At 38.4% G+C, this 19,940-nt stretch overlaps 1 protein-coding gene across 1 annotated transcript; it reads right to left on the bottom strand.

Moving 5' to 3' along the window:
• Positions 1–7,510: 7,510 nt before the first annotated feature.
• On the bottom strand, positions 7,511–11,083 carry LOC149219921 (uncharacterized). Its single transcript, XM_089386958.1, has one exon. The coding sequence runs from the start codon at positions 11,081–11,083 to the stop codon at positions 7,511–7,513; it is 3,573 nt and encodes a 1,190-aa protein (XP_089243084.1).
• Between the last annotated feature and the right edge of the window lie 8,857 nt (positions 11,084–19,940).

Here is a 19,940-nt window from a genome sequence, read left to right as displayed (position 1 = left end):
TCGAAGCACAAAGAGACATGCATGGTCATTTGGAGCTTTGTAGTGCATTAGTGAGCTCAAGAAAGAGGCAAAAAATAAGCCAGGGAACACTGTAACACCCTAAAGGGTCGAAAGAATGAGAAAAGGTGGCTTTAGGTCTTCCCTATGTGCCCATGAAGCCTATGAGACAATGAGGGTGCATTGTCTCACTCCGAATTGATGAAGGATGAGAAAAAGGGAGCTTCAGGTCTTCAAAGTGTGCCTATGTGCTCAAGACAAAGGAGGGCACACTGTCGCATGTTGAAGGGATGAATGACGAGGCTTTGTGTTGCGCCCATGCGCCCTAAGGCAAAGAGTGTGCACTGTAGCACATTGAAGGTCTAAATGGAAAATCTATGAGCCTTCATGATGCGCCCATGCGCCTAGGAAGAAAACTGGGTTGAGCAGGGCACAATTTTTTAGACTAAAGGATCTTCGAGCTCAGGGAGTGTGCTCTGCCTGAAAGGAGCCCAAAAACAAGTACAAAAATCAAAATTTGATGCTAAGATAAGGAGAGGAATGATCTGCAAGGCTATATAAGATGTTGTTGCATGCATGGAGGTAGATGAAAAGTTTCAGGATGCGAAAAGTTTCTTGCATGTGACAATAGATGAACACTTACAAGATGAAGATCCAACTAAAATGCCAGGAAAAACATTGCAAAACAAGAAATCGACAACAAACAAAGCAAGATTTGACAGTGAAATAATGAAAAGCAGTAAATATTTGGGCATGCAAAATTACTTGTTGTGCTGGTTGATGAAGGGCTTGATGATTTTCTAGCTGTGTGCTTAGATGAAATGATGATGAAGGAATGATTAGCAGAGTTTATTTAAAGAGATAAACATGCAAAAATAACCCATGCATGAGTGCCACTTGTCGTTAAATGAAAGGACCAGTTAAGAATGAGTTAAGGCAGTTCCTATTTTCTAGGAGTGCGCCCTCATGCAACAAGTTGGATCATGCATGCAACTAGGTAGGGTGCAAGTCTTCATCACGAAGGAGTGCACCCAGGTAAGGCACACTTTCTCCGCCTGAAGGAGTGTGCCCAAGTAGGGCATGTTCCTTTGGCCCGAAGAAGTGTGCTCACCTTAAGTGCAAGACTTCATCCACTCAAAGTGCACTTTTGCTTTTGTGAGATATTTTCTTGCTTTTTGCTTGCTTTTCCACTTTTGTGTGCTTTTTGAGTATGTGCATGGTTAGAAGGCAAGTTTCTAAGTAAAGAAAGATTGTGAGTTCACATAACCATAACTTATTAACTCAAACACTTCTAATGGTTAAGTGATGACGCTTGAGACAAATTGACTTAAGAGGATGCGACACTAGGAGAAAACACTCAAATAACAAATCAAACCATATGAAGATGCATGGGGGCTTGAAACAACACTTAGCGTAGGCTCCAAAATTGACATAGGCAAAATTTTTGGAGGGTTGTTGTCACAACGACAATAGGTTCTAGGCTAGAAATATAGAAATTTTAAATCAGGATAGGTTGAAAAATAAAAAAGTTATAATGGAAGATGGTATAGTGATAGACCAGTGGGATGTGGTATTAGCTTTAGAGGCCTAAAAATTTTGAGGTCTCTAACCATCAAAATTTTGAAAATGAGGGCACACAGAAGGTATTTTTGTTGTCATCCATCTAAAATGATTTTTTTTAATAAAATTTGAAAGCATTAAAAATAAACCTTACCAACTTTGATTCACCTACTTTGATATGATGATTGTACCCCTTTCCTTAGCTTGCACTTGAGTAGTTTTACCTCAGTTTTTTTTTGGGTATTTAGAGAAATCGACGACTGCACTAGTCTTGTACTTGCACGGTGTTGATTCCAATTCCTACCACTATAACCTCTAGGGGCCTATGTATGCCCCTTCTTAAATCACATGTGAATTAGGGCGATTTGAACCTTGAACCTCCTCACACATAACACTTCACTTTCATGGCCATTGCTAATTGAATCCCCCCCTGAGGCCCTTACCTTCAGATTCTTACTCTTAGCTTTGAGTACATTCCCTTTGATGAAGTTTATGATTCTCTTCTTTCAATTGTTCATTCTGTTGCTTCAACTGTTCAACTTCTTTCACTAAAGCCAAATGTTGTATAGAAAGTATTTCATTATAAGCTTTGAAATTTAGAGGGATGCTACCTATGACTTCTCCAAAAGTTGTAATTTCATAGATCATAAAAGGAAAACTCATAATTCAAAAATTGTAATGATGTTGCCTTCAATTCTTTTCTTTGATTGATATTGTTTTAGATGAACTAACTTGCCATTGATGATTTATATGTATTTAAAAGGCGATGATTCTATCTCCTTTTAGAGCTTTGAAAGAATTTGACCATTTTTATTATGCCATTTACAAAATTCTTTCAAAGATGGAAGTAGTTTCCTTGGAGATGAATAGATTGTTGGTAGTACTTTTGTTGTAGAACAAGATTAGGACCTTTGGATGCAATGATAGTAATGCATACAAATATTATTTACAACATTCTCTTGAACTTATATGCAACTTCTGAAAGTAAATATCTATACAAGAATTTGAAAAACTTTTTCCATAGTATTCCCCTGAAACTATCATCTAATAGTCATTGTAGAGTACATACAACGTTGAAACAAAAACCACTAGACAAATATTTTTATTCCGTATTTTCATCAGCCAATTGTTGGTCTTCAGATTAAAATTTAAGTTTAGGTTGTGTCAGGAACTTAAAATTTCACAACTAATTTTTTTTCTTTTTTTCTTTTTTCATACATTTTTTATTTTTCTTTTTATTTTTATTTTTATGGTAAAATTAAATTTCCAAATGGAGGAAGGGTATGAGTATTACTACCAATACCAACAACCTGCATCTAAGCTTGCTAAAATATTAGGGAAATAAAGTCTTCACGACGGGGGGGTTTGTTGTAGAGCTTTAATATATGGACATTAGCCGTAAACGATACTTCGTCCTCATTAATGGTCTTGATCTTAATTGATCCATTGTCAAACACTTCCTCTACTTCATATGGGCCAAGCTAGTGAGTGGTGAATTTCCCCCGGAAGTCCTTAAATATGGAATTAAAGAGAAAATATTAATCACCAAGTTTGAACTCCTACTTTCTAATGAGTTCCATTTTGATCTATGTTGTTGGATTATCTTATTATGTTGCAATGTTTCTTGTATGATTTCTTCTAAATGATTTAGTTGCATGATTCTTTCCTTTTGAGCTTCAAATAAATCTAACCCTAGTTCTACTGCTAATTTGTATGTTTGGATGTGGAATTTAATAAGAAGGAGAATTTGCTTACCAAATTCCAGTTCATAAGGAGTAAAAACAATAACACTTTTCCAAATTGTTGAATATGCCAACAAATCCTTTGGGAGTCTATTCACCCAGTCCTTATTATGCAATTAGACTATCTTAGTCATGATTGTTTCTAGAATTTTGTCAGTTGACTCTACTTGGCCATTGTCTTGCAGGTGATAAGGAGTGGATTTCCTATGCTTGATCTTGTATTTCTCCACTATTTCTCGTACTAATTTGTAGGAAAATTATGCTCCTTAGTAGGTGAAAATTTCTCGAGGGAATCTAAATTTGAAAAATATGTTCTCAAAGAGAAATTTGACCACTGATTGCAGAGAAGATCTTGCTAATGTTTTGGCCTTTTCCCATTTGGAAACATAACTAGTCGAAACTAGAATGTACATATTTCCTTTTGATTTAGGGATGATTTGAACAGTGAAATCTGAAGCCCATTTTTCAAATGGCTCTAGAAGAACTTGTGGTTGTAGGGAAATTTTCTCAGATACTATTGGTCAACCCATCCTTTTAAGACTATCACAACCTCAAACATATTGTCTTGCATATTTGAATACGAATGACTAATAATATCCTTGATTAAGTATTTTAAAGGCAATTCTTTTGTTAGAAAAATGGCCACCATAGTGTTTCTTATGAAAATATTTAAAATATCAAATGTTTCATCTTCTCTAACACATTGTCTAATAAAAAAATCAAGTCATGTGTAGAAAGGATTTCCTTTAATCCAACTATATCTAGTGTCATGCTTAACTATTTTATTTTTTTCTTTTGAAGTAAAATGAGGTGGTAACTTTCTTGAAGACAAATAATTTTCCACATCAGTAAACTATGGTGTTTTGAATAATATAGAAAAATAGATGTTTGTATGAAAAATTATCAAAAACTAGAACAATCTCTCTAGGGTTGTTAGGGTGTGAGAGAAAATCTGCTACTTTATTTTCCTTTCAAGGATGATTGATTATAATGATGTTAAACTTCTGTAACAATAACAACCGTTGTGTAACCTTGCCATTGGTAATTGGTTTATTCATTAGATATTTATTGGCACAATGATCCATATGGATAAAGAATTTGTAATGAGTAACATAATGTTGGAACTTGTTTACTATATGTACAACTACCAACATCTCTTTTCTAGTAACAATAGAATTGATCTCAACATAGGTTAAATTTTTACTGATGAAGTAAATGACATAGGTCTTAGGATTCTCTTTTTGACTTAATGGTTCCCCTACTGCTATATCAGATGCATCTATAGAAATGTGAAATGGTAAAGACTAGTTAGGCCCTCTTGAGACCAATGTCGTGGATAGCTTTTCTTTAATTGTTTCAAAAGTAATTTGGCAATTACCACTCTAGTAAAATTTTGTGTCCTTAGTGACAAATTTAAACATTAGCAAGGCTATCTTACTAAAAATTTCTCCGAATCTATGATAATACCCTACACAACCCAAAAAACTCCAGGCTTTTCATTGATTGGATTGACTAGACAAGCTAATAATGACTTTAATTTTGGCAACATCTATGTTCATTTCTGCGACAAATATATGGTGTCCCAAACAATTCCTTCTCTTAATAACATAAAACATTTCTCATTGCTAAGGGTCAAATTAGTTTTTATTCATATTTTTAGAACTTTTTCAAGATTAACCAAATATTCTTCACAAGTATTTCCATATATAGAAAAGTCATCCATATAAATTTAAACGCATTCATGAATTAAATCAACAAAGATGTCCAAGTTTTCTCTTTGGAATGTAGCTTTGCATTACAAAGACCAAAGGGTAATATCTTATAGGCATATATTCCCCAAGGAAACGCGAAAGTTGTTTTGTCCTAATCTTCTAAAGCTATTTTGATTTGATTGTAGCCACCGAATCCATTTGAGAAAAAAAATATTTCTTTCCAGCTGAGGTATCTAGGGCTTTATTAATGAATGATAATGAGAAATGATCTTTAAGAGTAGTTTTTCTTAATTCTTTGTAATCTACACAAATTCGCCATTTTCCATTTTTCTCGGGCACCACAATTAAGGGAGAAACCCACTGATTTTCAGTGATAGGGTAGTTGAAATCTACCTTTAGTAACTTTCAAAGTTATTTTACTATCACCTACAACATTGGATTCATTTGTCATTGAGGCTGCCTTATAGGTTTTGCATTTTATTCTAAATAAATATGATGAACACATGTGCTATGATGAATACCCTTCATGTCTATGTAATACTTCTATAAAATTTTAATCAGTTGGTTTTCTTGAAATGATTCTAATGTGGAAGTGATATTTACATTTTTTCCCTGTTCAATTTCAACAATTATAGTATTTGAATTAGCTACTGATTTTACAGGAAAAATTGTAAGTAACTTTCAATTATTTTCCAAACTATAATGAGTCGTTCTCAATTGTTTTGCAATTTCATGATTAGAAATTAAATAATCAAACGTTTTTTTGTTTGATGCATCCCTAAAATCAATAACTTGATTCATAGTAAACACTGCTTGAATTATTTCCTCTCTCGAGTTAGTTTTTCAAGCCATGATAATTGCTCTAATTCATTTAATTTTTTTAATAGGGGGATATAATATTATTTGTTTACTTTCATTCCTGTTTGAAATTGTCATTTGTCCCGATTTACAACTAATGAATGCATCAATTGTAGCTAACCATGGTATTCTGAGGATGAGGGGATTTCCACCAAAATTGGATTTAGGTTGTAGAACCAAGAAGTCCACTAGATATTCCCAAGAATCTAAGGAGACTATTAAATATTATATTAAATCTTCTGGATTGATTCTTGATTTATCAACTAGTTGAATTACTGTAGTTGTTGGTTGAAGATTGTTTAAATTCAAGCATTTCATTGCGTCTATTGTCATTACATTAATTGTTGCACCTAAGTCAATCAACGCATTTAGTATTAGAAGATTGTCAATCATAATTGTAACCATATGAATTCTTGGATAACCATACTTTTTTGTTTTAATTAATTTTGATATTACGCTAGCTAAATTACCAATGACATGTATTGTTTTTTTTTTTTTTTTTTTTTTTCACAAAGTCGGTTGCTAGATGTATTCAAAAAAGAAGGGGGAGACTAAGCTCCGAAATTACATTGGAAGAGCTCACAGTGAGAGCTTGCAGCTGAATTACATTGTGACATATCACTGGAATGCTTTTATAAACCGATTGAAAAATTCTAGCACAAGTGTAAATTCTGATAAATTGGGACAAAAGCAAGCTGATTTTGCAGTACATCTAGTCTATACTTATGTGACTAATCTGCCGAGCAGTGGAGTCCTCCGGGTGGCTGTCAGCTTCTGCGACTTTTGCACTGGAGGAACTGGTGCTTGGGGCGTTGAGCTTGTCCATCATAAACTTGAGAATCTCAACAGACTCCTGAATGTGCGCACAGGTATTTGAAAGAGCGCTGAATTGCTCCTGCAGAGAAGAGATGCGGTGAAGGAAGAGGTTGAGATCGGCCTCATATTTGGCTGTGAGAATCCTAGTAGCAGCATCGATTTTTTCGTCCAGAAGGCGCTGATGCATTCTGACTTGTTCAAGTTCAGCTTGAAGATCACGACAGTGCAGGCAATCCTCACTTCTGTCCATCAAAAAAACTTCAAAGCTGGCCTGGAGCGGCGCTGGAAGAGGACTCTCACCAGCTGTTGCGGCAAAACTGGGAACAGGTCTGAGGGAGATATCAGACTTGGTTTCAGAAGCTGAGACCGGGCAATCGGAAGCGCTAATGACCAGAACAGGGGAGCAGAGAGGCAAAGAGACCGATCTTAATAAAGCGATTAGGAGGGGTCGGGCATTAGGGAGCCTGAAGAAGGAGGCGAGACCAATAATAGAGATCAATAGCCAACTGATAGCCACTGCAGAAGAGGCGAGGAAAGCAACGAACATGGAGATTGGAGCTTGCAAATGAAGGGGAGGCTTCCTGAGATAAATAATAGGCGGGCAAAGTCTAGGGGAGTATCGAATCACGTGGTAGAGGCATGGGCGATCACAGATGTTGCAGACAAAATTTAGGTTCAGAGGAGCAGCATATCCTGCGGTGAGATACGAATGGATTGTCAGCGATTTGCGACAGTATACATTAGATTTGCTGCGGATTTGATCAGGGTACTCTTTTACAGAAGCGCGGTTCGATGGGAAAAAACAGCTAGAAACAGTCATAGATATCATGGGATGAATTGATGTAGGACCTCATTGTTGCATAGGATGCTTCCTTTAGGCCGTGAGCAAGCTTGACTGGCCCTTTTGTCGGCTTCTTGATTGTTGGAGCGGAGGACGTGGTAGAAATGGTACTCCTGGTCATGAGATATCAGGCTTTTACATCGACTGATGGTTTGTTGCAAAAAGATGTTGGATGCTTGCCGTCTGCTGTTCATTAAGCTGATTATGATGGCGGAGTCGCCAAAGATGAAGGCTTTTTTAATCCCCTGGGCCTGTAATTGAATTATTCCTTGGTAAAGCCCCAGAGCTTCGGCTCTGTTGTTAGAGAGGATTCCCAATCCCCATTCATAGGAGGTTAAGGGATCACCTGAGGGGTTATAGATGATGCCCCCTGCTCCCGCAGCGCCTGGGTTTGATTTAGAAGCTCCGTCGAAAAATAAGGAATGAGAGTTGCTTGAGTGGAGCCAGTTGGTGAATTCGTCCTGCTTTAAACGAATTTTCCAACTAAAACTGTTTGCTTTGCCCAGATTACTGCAGATTTTCACTGTTGAAGGGATACTGATCTTGTCAAGTAGATTTCTTATGAAATCTCTTTCCTCAGTCCAGAGACTAGTGATATCAATTTTTTTGGAGATCTTGGAAGCTATAGTTTCGGTCTCCAGACTTTTTGCCTTGATGGAAAGGTGCCTGATCGAGGTCTCTTTGTCTCTAAAAATCATGCTGTTCCGAGCAATCCAAATCCTCCATAAAAGAGCAAATGGGAGGGCGTCCCACACTCTTTTAGCTGGGTTATGCTTCATGGATTGCCAAGGGTAGTTCCTTTTCCAGTTATTTAGAGCTTCGTCGATGGAGTGTTGAGAGTTCCAAATGGAAGGCACGGAAGGGTTGATGCTAATCCAACATGAAACTGCAAAGGGACAGGAGATGAAAAGATGTTGTATGGACTCCTCTGCTTCTTTGCAGTTAGGGCATCTGGAGGGTCCAACAATGCCTCTTTTTTTGAGATTCTCTGCAGTGAGAATTTTTCCTTTCAAGAGAGTCCACATGAAGAATTTAATCTTTGGAATTGCTTCTGCTTTCTTTAAAATCTTCCAGTGTGTCCATGCTGGCGTTGGGTGTTCCTTGCTGCTTAAGTAGTCATAGCCTGCTTTGATTGAATAACTGGTTCCTGTAGGGTCCCATCTAAAATCATCCTTGTCATTTTTGAAGGTGGGCGCAATACTATGCAGATGATTGCAAAAAATGTCAAAGCTGCCTTTGAGATGATGAGGAATGGGAGGAAATTTCCACCGCATCCAAACATGGGTTATTGCATCCCATTGAGAGATTTGACCTAAGTTACATATACCTTTACTTTGGAAATAGAGAATTATGGAATCCATACCTGGGAGGCTGTTGATGGGTGGGTTTCCCATGATTTTATCAGAGCCGATGTTGACATTCATACCTCCTTTTGGCACTTTGGAAACATTTTGCGCCATGAATGCAATGACTTTTTTACAAAGCTTCCAGATCTTTGTACAATTTCTGTTGGGGATCTCAGTCGTAAGCAGATGCAACCTTGGCTGATTGAGGTATTTTGCCTCCAAGACATTTTTCCACCAGGCTGTTTGATTTTCCATAAGTCTCCATATCATTTTTCCACCAAAGGCTAAATTCATGAGTGTTGGAGATCTAATGCCAAGGCCTCCTTTCTCTTGAGTTTGGATGACTTGTTTCCACCCCACTAGGTTGAACTTTTTCTTCTCGTTCTTCCCTCCCTGCCAGAGAAAGAATCTGAGAACACTGTCCATTTTGCGAAGGAAGGATGTTGGAGCTTGAGCCAGGGAAAATTGATAGAGGGGGAGAGAGGAGAGACCCGATTTAAGAAGCACCAGTCGCCCAGCTGGATTGAGCCATGAAGTTCCCCATTTCTGAACTTTTCTTTTCATTTTGTCTAAGGTTAGATCCCAGACATCTGCCTTTGCATTCCCTATACTCACCAGCATACCCAAGTAACTGAAATAGTCCCAGTTTAACTTACAAGGGACACCAAAAATGTTAGCAATACTGTGGATCGTTTGAACTGAAGCATTCCATCCATAAATGCAACTTTTGAGATGGTTAATCTGACCCCCTGAGTATCTCATGAATTTATCTAGCAAGGATTTAAATCTTCGAGCTATAATGGTGGTCGCCCCGCCTAGCAATAGAGTATCGTCAGCAAATTGAGAATGGTTGATATTTTTTGTGCCATCTTCAAATTTAATGCCAGTGATGAGGCCTGCCTGCCTCTTATGATCAAGCACACAGCTGAATGATTCTGCCATTAATATAAAAAGGTATGGAGATAAGGGGCAGCCTTGTCTTAATCCTCTTGAGGATTGGAAGGAGGGTCCAGGTCTACCGTTGATAAGGGGAGCAATCCATGGGCCAGAGATACAGGCTCTTATGATGTTAAGAAAGAAGGGAGAGAAGCCCATTTTCTGGAGAACCGCAAAGAGGAAAGAATGCCTTACCCTGTCAAAGGCATTGGCCAAGTCTAATTTCAAAATAAAGCCTTTTTCATTCCTTGAATGGCTTGAGTGTATGGCTTCCTGGACCAAGAGAATAGAGTCTGAGATTTGTCTATTAGCCATAAAGCCTCCTTGATTTTCAGAAATTAGCATCGGTAAGAGGGGTTTGAGGCGTGAGGCCAAGATTTTAGTGAAGATTTTGTAGGAAGTGTTGCATAATGATATTGGCCTGAAGCGGGAGAAATTGGAAGGGCGGTTCTCCTTTGGAATGAGGGCCAGATGAGTAGAGTTTGTATAACCTCCTATTTTGCCTTTTCGCTGAATCCACTTGAAGTATTTGATGAGATCCTTTTTTATCAAATTCCAATATTCTCTATAAAAGCATATTGGGAATCCATCTGGTCCAGGTGCCTTGTGAGGCTGAAGGCTCCAAATTGCTTCTAGTATTTCTTTCTCTTTTATCTCTTCTATCAAATTTTTGTTTATATCTGCTGTGACCTTGGTTGGCAGGTGCTGCAGGAGGTCATCATATAGTTCTTCCTCCCCTGTTTCAGTTAAGAGCTCCTTGAAATGGTCTGAGGCAGCCCTTTTGATATCTGCTTGTTCATTATGTTGAGTCCCTGCACTGTCTACAATGACTGTTATGTTATTTTTGATTTGCCGTGCAGTGGCTTGTTTGTGAAAAAAGGAGGTATTCTTATCTCCGCTTTTCAACCAGATTTGCCTAGACTTTATGCGCCATTTTTCCTCCTCCTCTCTTTTGAGCCTGCACAATTGATTGTAAAGTTTTTCTTCTTGAACCTTTGCATTCTGACAGTACTCCTGTTGTTCTATTACGCATTGGAGGTCTTCAATTTTAGACTTCAGCTCACGTTTTTTTTCTTCAGGTTCATTGTATTGCGTTTTGGCCCAATTTTTGAGCGCTTTTTGCACATTCCTTAACTTGTTCTCCCATATAAAGCCTGGGGATCCTTCAATATGTTGACCCCAGGTTTGCTGGATGATATTTCTAGCTGCTTGGTAATCGCTCCATATGTGATTATATTTGAATGGAAGAGGCCCGAGGGGGCAGTGCATATCCATGGCTAACGTAATTGGGTAGTGATCTGAAACTGCAAAGGGAAAAATGGAAGAGTTGACAACTAAAAAGGATGAGAGAAAGGAGATATTAACCAGGAAACGATCCAGTCTCTCCATTATATTGCTGCTGCCCAATCTGTGGTTACTCCATGTATATTTTCAGTTTTTTGGAATGATATCTATCAGGTCACCGTTTTGCATTATGTCTTCCAGCTGATTTCTGAATGGATCTGGCATAAAGCTTCCCCCACGCTTTTCATTGGCATGTAGAATTAAGTTGAAATCGCCTCCTAAGATGATGTTGCTGCTGTCCTCTTCCATTATGTTTTTACTGAGAGAATCCCAGCAAACTTCTTTGTCCCTGTAGTGGTTAGGGGCATAAACATTAAATATGACAATCTGCTGTTTGCTCATGTTGTTCCTCAGCACTGTCTTTATCCAATGATGTTCTGTTAGTTCATCTTCACTAGTCCACTCTTCTTGACTCCAGATGGTAGTAATTCCGCCAGAGGCCCCTCTGGCTTCACAAGTACTTCCTTTATAATACTTATGGCGATCAATAATTTTTTTGATTTCTGACTCTCTTTGTTTTGTTTCCTGTAATAAGATAATGGATGGTTTCTCCTGAGTTATAAGATCTTTTAGGGCGTTGGTTTTGGAAGGGTGCCCAAGCCCCCTGCTGTTCCAAGAAAGGATTTTAATCATTTCGAAACTGTGATTCGAGGAGGTGCTCTGCCTCCCTTGTCTCTGCTTGCTGTTTCTTGATCTTTTGTGCCCTGAATGTAAGATTCTATAGGGTTCTGGAGTCCTAGAGCTATATCTTTTTGTGCGTTCTCATCCCTGTGCTGTTTGGAAGTCTTTCTTCCCGGCTTCTTTTGACCATCTAGAGAGGATCCCTGATCCTTGGAGTTGCTACGAGTAATTCTAGGAGGGAGGGGATCTGATAATAGGTGGGAGGGAATGGTCATAGAATGAGGGGAAGAGGGGGGTTCAGAATGAATCAATGGGGTAGGATCATCTTCGGGGAGGGAGAGGACGTGGAAGGGGTTGGAGGAGGGAGAGGATGGAGGAGGTTTCATCATGTCAGAGGATTGGGGCAGATGAGGAGAGGAAGGAAGAGGGGACGAGGGCGGGGGGGAAGGGTTATGAGAGGAGGGAGGGGGACGAGTGGAGGGTCCAGCTTCATTAGGCAGTTTGGGGCTAGGGACTGATTTTTTCTTTTTGACCACTTCCCATTGCTCTTCTTGCGTATTATTATCAACATTAGAAAGCTTAGTGCAGCGGTTAGCAAAATGACCGTACTCGTGACATACCTTACATTTGAAGGGGATCTGCTCATAGTCGAGTTGCTGAATGTGCGACCAGTCGTCAACTTTGAGCTTGATGGCTTCTGGAAGACCTTTACCCAGATCGACCTCGACACAGATACGGGCACATGCCTGCATGTTATCTCTTGGCTCGCTCCTGTCAATGTATTTTCCGACCGCATTTCCAATGGCGCGCATTGATTCATCTCCCCAGCAATGTAATGGGAGATGAGGGAGACGAACCCAAACAGGAACTGCATTAGGGATATCTAGCTCTGGGTCGAAGTCCAGCGTCCACTTGTTTAAGTACAGACCTCTGGAATCCATGAAGTAAGGGCCATTGCGAAATATCAAATCCTTGTCTTCCTTTGTCTCAAAGTGAAAAGTGAAGTATCCCTTCCCGCAGAATCTAATGGAAATTTTCCCTTGAATTTTATCTGTCCAGTTCCTTTCCACCCACCTCTGAACAGTTTTTGGTGAGGGCCAAAGACCTGTAAATTGCCCTATCAGTCCCTTTTCCGCCAGAGCAAGAGCTGCCATTCTGGGCAAAGTAGGGGGAAGAGAAACTTCCTGTAACTCATCAATTTTTTTAACGAACTTGGAAGTCGCAGGGCGAGCTCGTTGGGGTGGTAAGGAGTTTATTAATGCAGAAAAAGCTTGTTGTTGAGCTGCCTCCTCCGGTGGAGCCTCCGGAGGGGCCATCTGAGCAGTTGCGAAACGATCCAAAGGGAGAGCAGGCGGGCTCGCGCGCATCAATCAGTTGCAGGCGGCAGTAGCAGGGAGTGCGTGCGCTAGGTCTCAAATGACCAATGACATGTATTGTTGTTGGATTTTATTTTTTATATTTTTTTAAACATGATTCCTTGATTGCTTTTGCATAAATTGGTATTTATTTAATAGCTCGCAACAAAGGAATTTTAACAAATAGATTCTTTAATTTATCTAAGAAGTCATGCTTTAGAGGGATTATTGTATTTTAAATAATTAACCTCTCCGGAAAAAGAGGTGATTTAGTAGCTAACGGTTGATTACGTTGAGGTTCTGGGTATTTAGATGTTTCTATATTTTTTTAATTTTTCTATGCTTTTAAATGTTCCATATTTATTTGAAAAATTTTCAATCTCTTCTTCTTGTTCTTCTATAATAACATGCGATTCTTTCTTTAAGAAATTTCTTAACCTTAAGTGAATATTATCAATACAAACAATTGCACAAATAGGAAGTGTTACTCCCTTTATATTATACACAGGTTTTTCCACTTTAGCATTGGGATTTTCCACTGGTTGGGTTGGTAATTATGTAGCTGTAGGTTGAGGTTGGTTAGAAGGCAATTAGAGTTTCTTAGGTTCAGCTATTTGTGGTACCAAAAAATGTCGTTAGACATAGGGATTTTGAGGTCATTGGAACTACTAAAAAGGAGGTTGTTGTTAGTATGATTTTTGAGGATATAGCAACTGTTGATAAGGTTGCTAGCAATTATATGGAGGTTTGTTAGCATAATCCTATCCTTGCCAACGTTGTTGATGAGGTTGGTTGGAGATTATTGAGGAGGCCAAACCTACCATGGCATAGGAGCAATATATGTATTTTGTACAGGATATGAATATTGAGGAAATTGTGAAGTTGGGTCTTGAGACATACCTCTAGGTCAATGTCACCAAGGCCTTCTTGGTGGTGCAACATAATAGAGTGAATCTGCTACTTCACTTTCTTCCATGTAGGTTGTCTTCATCCCTGATACGGTTGGTCAATTCTTCGTGGAGTGTTTTTTTTGTAGAAATTCCACAAACTTCAATACTATGCAAAGGACATTCACATAAAGGATGTTTCTTCCTACATTTAGGGAAAAGTGTAGACAACACTTCATTCTATTCTTCTTTCCTCTTTTTAGCTTTTAGTGTATCAATTTGAGAGCCAAGATTATTTGAGAGGTCAATTTTATTTTTTTCTAAAATATTTCCAAGTTTTGCCCTTATAACTCCTCTCGTGACTGACATAGTCACATTTGAGAAGGAATCTCATTGTCCCTTACATGATTTGGCTCTTCCTCTAGACTATTTAGTACACAATTCAATTATTTGATCAGATAGTAATTTAGAAATATCACATGCCCCCATAAGATTAAGGGCATCTATATATTCATCCCAGATTATTTTTAAGAAGATTGCTTGGGAAAATTCAAGACTTAGATTACTATGTTTTTACTTTCGTAGATTATATTTCAATCTCTCTAAGTAATCTTCCAAATTTTCATCTTTTTGTTGACTCATCTTAAAAATATCTTCTTTGGAGTTTCAGGATTGACAATAATGTTAATAATTTCTCAGGAATGTTTTTCTCATATCATGCTAATATGATATGGTTGATTTTCCTAATCCCATAAACCGTTTTAATGCAAAACCTTTTAAAGTAGAAAGGAATAAACCAAGTTTTTGAGAATCACATGTATATCCATACGTATGACATAAAATATCAATTTCAAACAAGAAAGCGTCAGGGTCTTTGGTAGGCATACCATAAAAGATTGGAAGAATAGAAGGAGGAATGTTCTTCATTTTTACTTCAGTTTCCAAGACTGTAGGTGGGTCTAAAATAAGAAATAAAAAAGTATTTTCATCTTCTTCAACCCTAACTCTTCTTTCTCCTATATTTGATCCTCTATCATCATGGTCTACCTTAACTTTTCTCTCCCTATTTCCTTCAATTCTTGCCCATTCTTCTCTTCTTCTTTCCGCTTTAAGTGCTTCTCGTTCATGCTCATTTCTTTATTGTTCTTCTCTTTCATTACATTCTAATTCTCTATCTGTATTTTCCATTTTTCCTTCAAAAAAATTTGTTAATTCTTAAGTCCAATCAAAATCACCTTCTAATAGTTCACAAGTCAATTCAGGTTGTTTTTCTTTATATGGTCATGTTTCTTCAAAGACTAGTTGAGAGATTGGTTCACTAAATTTATTTTTTTCTTCTTTATAGATTCCTATCTTTTCAAGAACTGGTTGCGGGACTACTTATCTTGAATTTTCTACTTAAGGGGTTCCTTCTTGTATTTGGTTTTGCTTAGTTTGATGTGCCAATAACATTGTCTTTCATCAACTATTAATCTCTCTCCTTCATATTGTTCTTGCTTTATTTTCTCAATGGTTATTCTTCCAACAATTGGTGTGATATTTTATTCTAACTCTTTTTCAATTTTATATGTTCCTAGCACTGTTCGAATAAGGAATTACAGGGGGGGGTGAATTAGTAATAGTGAGGTTCTTAATTCTTTTTCTGAATATGCTTATAGTCCTTTTTTATATTATGTTTCTTATGAGAGAATTCATTCATAAATAAAGTGAGAAACAAGTTTAATCATTCATGTTCATACAATCAATCACATGATCAACACACACATTTGACACGGATGCTTTCACATGGAAACCTAGAGGGAAAAAACCACCAAATTGTTGCTTGTTTATGATGTAAATTAAGCATCTACCTAATTACATCAGTTTTTTTGTGAGCACCCACTCACAGGAGGCATTGAACCCCTTAGGTTAGTAAGCACTAACTTTCCAAAGGGCACCATCCTCTTCTGAATGCAGGCACCAACCTGCTCTTGCCACTGTCCTACTAATTTCATACAAATTTCAAACTAAAAAACATAGGCATATACAATTATATTTAAAATACCAATCAGATTGGTTGCAGAAACAACTTCTACCCATGGGCCATTGTTGTTCGATAGACTCCCTTTGTTACATGCAACTACTCTATGCCCGCTTCTCACAATAACTTCTCCTCAACACTCTGCCTTCTCTCACACAAGCTCTCTGCTGCACACACTTCAGCTTAGGTCTCACTGTTCTTCACACAACAATCACTCTACACTTGCTGCTTGTCTCACATCACTCTCTTTGCTCTCGTTGCTTAGACCTCTCTATCTCCACACACAACTCTCACTTCTCCGCACTTCAATAATATGCTCTACTCCCCACCCCGCTGGATGGCAATTGATGGTTTTGATCCTCTGATGCACACTTCCAAATTTGTCTCTGTTTCCTATATCCATACTGCCCAAGTGTACTTTAGCATGGATTTTCTTGCTGCTATTACATATACTGGTTGATCTTTGTCATGGAATTAAACACAAAAATGAGCTTTTGAGTTCTCCACTTACTCCCTGTGTAAACCTCCATACTGAGAGTTTAATCTCAGGCGGCTTGCACACTTTATCGTGACTCCCATGCTTATTTATTACTCCATAGAGATTGACAACACTCAGGAATGGCCATTCTATTCCTCTTTTAAATCAACCAGATGTGCACGCGAAGAAACCGATCGCTTTCTCCATTCCTTCAGTTCTTCTCTATTAAATGTTGTCCTTGTTGCCTTGTCTTAGCACCTTTTACAGATCTACCTAAATTTATAAACCAACTCTGCCAAACTACATTTATTATTCAACTATCGACCCATCAATCTATTTAACTCACTGTACTTGTTTCATCAGAGCCCCCTCATACCGTAACTTAAACAAACAAAATGTTGCGATATCCCAATATCCTTAACTCCCTTGGCGCTTAACTCCCTAAGCGTTTACCTTCTCATAGGACCGAGCCTTTAACCGATGACTTAGCGTTATATCGAAGCCCTGTCATATCGTAACTTAAACAAACAAAATGTTACGATATTACACAGTCCCAATATCCTTAGTTCCCTTGGTGCTTATCTCCCTAAGCATTTTCCTTCTCATAGGACCGAGCATATGGCTGATGGATTAGCGTTATATCGGAGCCCCTTTGTATCATAACTTCAACGAAGTTTCGATTGCGTCATAACTCCCTCTGTTAAGCCCTTGGTCTCTTTGAGCTCCATATGACCAAGTAATATCAGAGCCCCCTTTATTGTAACTTCTCAACCATCATTTGTGCATGAGTTATGATGTCCTCATCCTCTGATATGATGACGTCGATTCTACATGTGGCGACTCCTGAGAGGTGACATGTGTCACTTTGATTTGTCCCATTGGGCCACTGAAAATGCTAAAATAGGATGCCACGTGTCCGCCATACTGTTTCATCATGTTGACGTCACTAGCCACTTCAGCTTCTCAGGCCCAATGACATGGCGCCATGTTTCCTACGAGAGGAGAGAGAAAGAGTCTCGATTAGCCTTGTTTTTTCAACAAGGTCCTTTGCTAATTCTCTCGGCATTCCTCTATGCGTTAACAATATCGGCCGCACTGGATATTGTAACTTCTTAAAATACCAATGTTAAGAAGTTATGATATTCCGATATCCCAGTCTCCGATATCACCTGCTTCGATATTCTAGTCTCTGATATTACCTACTATGATGCTTTAATTTGGCCTGCTCTGATGCTTTGAAATTCTAGTCTTCGGGGTTTCGATATCGAGACCCAATGAGCTCCGACCTCCAATATTTCGGTTTTCTTAAAACTTCAAGACCCTGAAATCGGAAGACCATAACTTTTGATCCGGGAGGCCATTTTCTGACTTCCACACATCCTTGGAAAGCTCTTTCAGAGCACTTTCCAATGGAGAGGGTTTGATGTTGGATTTGAGCCCATATTTTACCTCTAATATGGCTGCAAAATCTCTACCACTATTTTCTCCTTGGCTCTTCTTCTTGTGCTTTGAATCTTTAACTCCTAACCACCATAGTCATAATTTTATGGCTTCTCTAGTAAGCCTACTACTATGATGATTCTCTACATGAAGCATGCAACTACCATGGGATTCCTTTTGGACTCCCAATCATCATGCTCATCCTGGTTGACATCAATTCCAACACTATCACAACCACTAACAATCCAGATACTGTTAGTTGTCCAACAATATCCCCCTTTGACATTGATGGCAACACCATAAGCTCCCCCTGAAGCTAGGCAAGGTCTTCTCTGATTGAGCTCCCAATAACCTTCTCCCCCTTTGGCATCAATGGAAAATAAGACTTCTTGAATACTCCCCCTAAACCATTGCAGCCTACTCTTCCATGGATCTCACACGCTGAGTAGCTGCCAATACGTACCAAAATGAAGTCATTTGGAAGGAGGAGTCACAACTCCTATCTGCTTCCTGAGATATTCAAAGGGTTATCTTGCCAATGGCTTAGTAAAGATATATGAAAGTTTCTCTTTAGTGGCCACGTATTCAAGTCTAACAATATTGGCTGCAACTTATTCCCTCAAGAAATGGAACTTGATAGGAATATGCTTAGTCTTTGAATGCATGACTGGATTTTTGGAGATGCTAATGGTACTTGTATTATCACACATAATTGGAATATGATCAATCATATCTACCTAAATATATTTTAAAGTACACTTCATCCATAGAATCTACGTGCAACAAGTAGTAGCAACAATATACTTTTCTTTAGCAGTCGATAAAGAAATGGAGGCTTGTTTCTTACTGACCCACGACACCAAGAATTTCACTAAGAAGAAAGATGCACTAGAGGTGATTTTCCTGTCATCAAGGCTGCCAACCCAATCTGCATTAGTGTATGCCTTCAACTTAAATTCTTTTCTCTTAGCATACCATAGTCCATATTCTGTTGTTCCTTGAAGATATTTGAAAATCCTTTTGACAACAACAACATGAATTTCACGTGGGAAGGCCTGAAATATGGCCATAAGACCCACGACTTGCGTGATGTTTGGCCTTCAAGCTATAAGATAGAACAAGCTTCCTATCATGGATCTGTATTTAGTTTGATTTACCAGTGGTGTCCCATCTTCTTTGCACAATTTTCAGCCTGTATTCATAGGTGTGCTCTCACTAGCTTGCAATCTTCTAGACCAAACTTCTTCAGAGTTTACTTGAGATATTTGGATTGGGATATAAACACTCCTTATGGAGACTGAGAGATTTGAAAACCCAGGAAGAAGGACAACTCTCCGATCATGGACATTTCAAACTATATCTGCATACATTTTGTGAATTGATGCCCCAATTTTTCCATATCACTGCCAAAGATTATATCATCCACATACACTACTACAATTAGTAGATGGTTGCCTTCAAACTTTATGTGTAAATTGTTTTCAGTTGTTCCTTTCTTAAAGCATTGTTGCTGAAGATATTTATCCAGTCTTTCGTACCAAGATCTGGGAGCCTGTTTCAGTCCATATAGAGCCTTTTTCAATTTGCACACGAACCCTTCATCTGTGGTGAGTATAAATCCTTCTGGCTACTCAATGTAAACTTCTTCTTCCAGATCTCCATTGAGAAATGCAGACTTCACATCCATATGATATACCTTGATGATTTTTTGGTAGGTAAGAGTAAGAAAAATCCTGATTGATTCCAGTATTTCTACTGGTGCAAAGGTTTCCTCGAAGTCTAACCCTTCTACTTGGGCCCTTTGTAGACCAATCGAGCCTTGTTCCTGATTACTTGATCCTGCTCATTCAACCTTTTTTTGAAAACTCATTTGGTTCCAATAACATTTTTCTCTTTAAGCCTTGGAGCAAGCTCCCAAGGGTCATTCTTTTCAATCTGGTCAAGTTCTTTATTCATATATTTCACCCAGAATTTGTCCTCACTTGCT

This window comes from Pinus tabuliformis, chromosome Q, assembly GCF_031772625.1.
Source record: "Pinus tabuliformis cultivar Carrire ecotype Pingquan chromosome Q, CPIR1, whole genome shotgun sequence".
Lineage (NCBI taxonomy): Eukaryota > Viridiplantae > Streptophyta > Pinopsida > Pinales > Pinaceae > Pinus > Pinus tabuliformis.
This window is presented reverse-complemented; position numbering and strand designations above follow the sequence as displayed.